Below are 4,645 nucleotides of genomic sequence, written 5' to 3' on the forward strand. Positions count from 1 at the left end.
ACACTTATCTCTTTCATTTCATTATTATTAATCACTCTTCTTATTTCTCTATTTTCATTATTTACATAAAACATTTACATCAGTTCTATTCATTTTATTAACATTTTCTTTTTTAGTTAATATTAGATAATCAAAATATGACATAACAATTAGAAATGATATAGACATTATTTTATACTATTTACTATTATAGCATTGCTTTATGTAAGAAAGATTACTTATACTCAATGAATACAAAAAATAAAAAGATTATTTTATTTTAAAATTGAGGAAAAGTTTCAAAAATAATGAATAAGATGAACTAAAAAATGAATAATTGAACTATTTAATTGAAGATAGTAGATCATCAAATTATAGAAGAAGAGAAATGAAACAACTTGATATGGTTTATTTAATGAAAGTAGCACTTCATGTCAAAGACATGAATGACATTCAAAACATTGAAATGATTAACAAGAAATGTGGAATTGCAATTAACTCATTGAAAGTTAATCCATGGTTCACATCAGAAAGAGATATTAATAAGTTTTGTAACATATTTAATCCACCAACATGTAATTGTAATTTACTTCCTGTTGATGAATCAGTACTAATGAAAGTTGAGAATATTAGAAATTATGAATTAGGCAGTTTCTGTCGCACATTAAAAATAGTAAATGCAAACAATCAGTTTGATCCACAATATCGAAAAATGACAGAAGAAGAAAAGGAGCGAATGGCTAAAATTATTCAAAAAGTTGAATCAATGACATGTTTTTCAAATATTGTGAAAGAAATGATGGAAGTGGTTGTTCAAAATATGAAGAAAGGAATTAAAATAAGAATCAACGAAATTTGTGCTGAGCAATTTGATGAAATCTTTGATAAAATGAAAATAGAAGAATCAATGTATCCAAGCGAAATGATAATTTATGGAAGAATAAATAACAATTGGATTAAGGCTAGAGAGAATAAAAACATTATTATCATTTGTGAAACAAGAGGTCTCATTGAACAAGAAAGCGAAATAAGTATACCAAAAGGTATTACAATTTATTCTTCAAATATTCTTTTGGTGAAACCAAATAATGAAACAAATATTAAATTTGTTAGATCACCAAGTGATTCATTATTTTCAAATGTAAAAGTAAATGTATTTAGTCAACCCAGATTTAATGATATGCCTAGTGTTACAGTGAGTATAGAAGATATTATTAATGAAGAGAATAGAAAGAAGGTTTATAAGATTCTTGATGATCTTTATGTTAATTCTATTTTATTTACCCCTCCAAATCAACAAACAACTAGAAATAGTACCAACTCACTACAGAATAAAATACCACAATTACCTGAATATATCAAATACATTTGTCTTCAAGCAAGAATGCCAAATTTAATAATCGATGACAAACAATTGGAGTATTTAGAAGTAGGTGTGTGTAACTCAATTATCGAACTTAAATCAATAAACAATTTAAAAAAGTTAAAACTACATGGAGTTAATGAAATAAAGATAAATCAAATGAACGAAGAACAAGAAATTACAACAACAAACAACAGAAAATACTGGAAAGACATACAAGAAAATATAGGCACATTCCCAAATCTTGAAGAACTTCAATTGAGCTATTGCTCTAATTTAAATATTAGTTTAATATCAAATAAATTGAGGAGTGTTAAAGTGGTTGAATGTAGAGATTGTCAAATTAATATTAAATCAGATTGTATTGAAAGAGTGAAATTAGAAAGAAATAAACAAACACAATTCAAATTATCAACAAATAAATCAAGTAATATTTGTATTAAAGAATGTAAAAAATTCACATTGGAAATAGAATCTGATAATGAACAAAATATTGAAATATTAAGAGGAAGCCAGATTAATGTAAAATCAAAATGTCCAATTAATAAATTAATAATAGTAGAATCTTATGAAGTTAGTATTAGAGGAAATGAAAAATGTAATACAATGAAAGTAATTGAATCTATAATCAAGGAAATTGACAGTAAACCAAAAAGAATTATATTTAAATTAATTAAAGAATACATTAAAGTACCTCTGAAAGAAGCAGAAGAGATATATATTGTATCAATGAAAGATTATATCTTTGAAGAATTATTTGATAAATGTAAGAAATTATGTATTGATGAATGTGAGAATTGTCAATTCATAATCAACAAGAATCAAATCAAAGAAATGAAAATAACAAAATGTAAAAACACAGAAATCACAGGGAAGTTAGATAATATTGAAGAAATCATCACAATAGATAATGAAGAATGTAATATTCCAGAAACAAAGAAAGTTATAAAAGAAGATACAGAAATAATAGAAATAAATAATACAAATAAAGATATAGAAATAGAAACAGATAAAACCCATATTATAATAAGAAATATTCATGAACGTAATATTAAAATTAAAAGTAATATTAACAGTGATGTTACAATAGAAAATTGTAAAAATATCACACTTGAAGGAGAATATGAACACTATGGAACTATTCAATTCATTAATTGTAAGAGTAATAAAGAAACTGGATTTAATAATCAAGATAATAGATCAACAATAGGATATGCTAGATCAATATCAATTAATAAATGTGAGAACATTGATTTTGAAATTTATGGCACTAAAAAGTTATTAGAAGTTATTGATAGTAAAGTGCGTATTTCAGTAAGGTCATGTTCTCATAATAAACTAAGCATTGACACAATACATATTGAAAACTCTGAGTTATATAATTTTGATTCATATTTATCATGTAACAAAGCAATTTTAAATAACAGTACTGGAGTAAACGAAATCATTCACCAATGTGAAGAAGAACTTATAATGAAAAGAATAAATGAAACGCAATTCATGTTAGACCATTTTTTAAAGAAAGTTGAAATGGAAGAATGTAGTGGAATTGATATTAAGGATGATGTTAAAGGAAAAGAAGTTAAAATGATAAGATGTCATAATATGAAGATAATTGATACATCAAATTCAATCAACCAGATTGAATGTGATAATATTGAAGTAATAACAGAACAACAAAACAGAATGATGGGAGGATTTGGAATGATGGGAGGATTTCCTCATAATAATATGCCAATGAGAGGATTTGGAGGTGGTAATAATATTCCAATGGGAGGATTTATTCCTGATAATATGCCAATGGGGGAGGATTTGGAGATAGATTCGGTATTTAGTGAAGAAAGTAATGATGATGAATAACTTGATTCATTTTTGATAAATTTGATTGATTAAAATAAAAGATTTAACAAATAATAAACAATGTTATGATTGGTGAATGATAAATGATATTCAATAAATAAAATCAAATTCAAAATAACTCTTCATCAATAATTCATTTATTGATATAATAAGTTAAACATAATAAAGTTTATCATCAACAAAAATACAATTCAATTATTAATGTAATAACACTTATCTTCATTGATAAAGAGAATAAAGAAATTAAATGTTTATAATGATGATTAAACTAGAGTATGAGAACAAAAGAATAAAAAGAAAGAATGTTAATTAATAGATTGTAAATGTTCTACACCAACTTGCTTTCCAAAATTAATAGCCTTTTCTTGTTTCTTTATGTCTTTCTCAACAATACCTTCTCAATCACATCCAACCATATATAACTCATTATATGCAATATGATACAAGTTAGCAGTTTCTTTAATTGCATAAGAACCTCTTTCACAAAAACTCTCTTGAACATCAGCACAATTCACTATACATACAAATCTTTTATGTTTAAACATTGGAGTAAGTTTTTGCTTTAATCCATTATTATCCCAATCATATGAAGGAATAAAACAATCTAACAATGAATTATATACAATACTTTAAAATTATATAAAATCATATTAAAATGATAAAAACAGAATTATAAGATAAACTAAGCATAATTAAGAACTGTGAAATATTTAATATTCTAATATCACTGTTTTGTCTTCTTCATTTCAAATAAATAATAATGAATAAAAATCATTTCATTTCAATTACAATGATTCGTTGTGGTATGAAATATTCTGGATATTGTTTTATATGAAAATGAAGATTGGTCACAAAGTGTTTTTGTTTTATCATTTTCTTTATGAACAGTAATATCACATTATCCATACCTAAACAAATAACCACTGATTGATTAAATAAATAAAATGCACACTGTGGTTGATTAATATCAAATTTCATCATTCCTTTTATTCTTCTTTTTGATTCTAATGAAAATAAAAATGATTTTGGATCATTTATATAATCTTCAACTTTGTCAATTTTCTCATTAATATATCCTCCAAATTTATTTCCATCTTCATCTTCAATAATAATTATTATATGTTCTTTATTTATTATTCTTTGATTAAATACTGATGTATTAACATTCCGATTATCAGTATCTGAATTAAATAATATATTGGATACTTTTCTATTTGTCCATTTTTCTTTCTGTCCATTTTTCTAGTTGGTGGTTTTTACTTCTTTTGTTATAATATAACTTCTTTTATCACTCATGATCGTAGGGTTATCAGTTATTTTATTTCTTGATTCATTTAACAATTTTCTTTGTTTTTCAAGTTGAACCAAATACTCTCCTATTTCTTCTTCTATTATTCCTCTAATTAATTCCCCATTTGCTTGGTTTTGTGTTGAAAATTTTCA

At 24.4% G+C, this 4,645-nt stretch overlaps 1 protein-coding gene across 1 annotated transcript, besides 5 other annotated features; it reads left to right on the top strand.

Moving 5' to 3' along the window:
• Nucleotides 1-235: 235 nt before the first annotated feature.
• Nucleotides 236-267: a sequence feature (AT_rich).
• A 100-nt stretch (nucleotides 268-367) lies between these two features.
• EDI_050680 (DNA double-strand break repair Rad50 ATPase, putative) lies at nucleotides 368-3,202 on the top strand (the record flags this gene model as incomplete). Its single annotated transcript, XM_001741629.1, has 1 exon — nucleotides 368-3,202. The coding sequence occupies one exon, from the start codon at nucleotides 368-370 to the stop codon at nucleotides 3,200-3,202; it is 2,835 nt and encodes a 944-aa protein (XP_001741681.1).
• Nucleotides 1,999-2,020: a sequence feature (AT_rich).
• Nucleotides 2,278-2,415: a microsatellite.
• A 613-nt stretch (nucleotides 3,203-3,815) lies between the features above and the next one.
• Nucleotides 3,816-3,867: a sequence feature (AT_rich).
• A 78-nt stretch (nucleotides 3,868-3,945) lies between these two features.
• Nucleotides 3,946-4,474: a repeat region.
• Between the last annotated feature and the right edge of the window lie 171 nt (nucleotides 4,475-4,645).

Source organism: Entamoeba dispar, genomic scaffold, assembly GCF_000209125.1.
Source record: "Entamoeba dispar SAW760 scf_1105229463811 genomic scaffold, whole genome shotgun sequence".
NCBI classification, from domain to species: Eukaryota; Evosea; order Mastigamoebida; family Endamoebidae; genus Entamoeba; species Entamoeba dispar.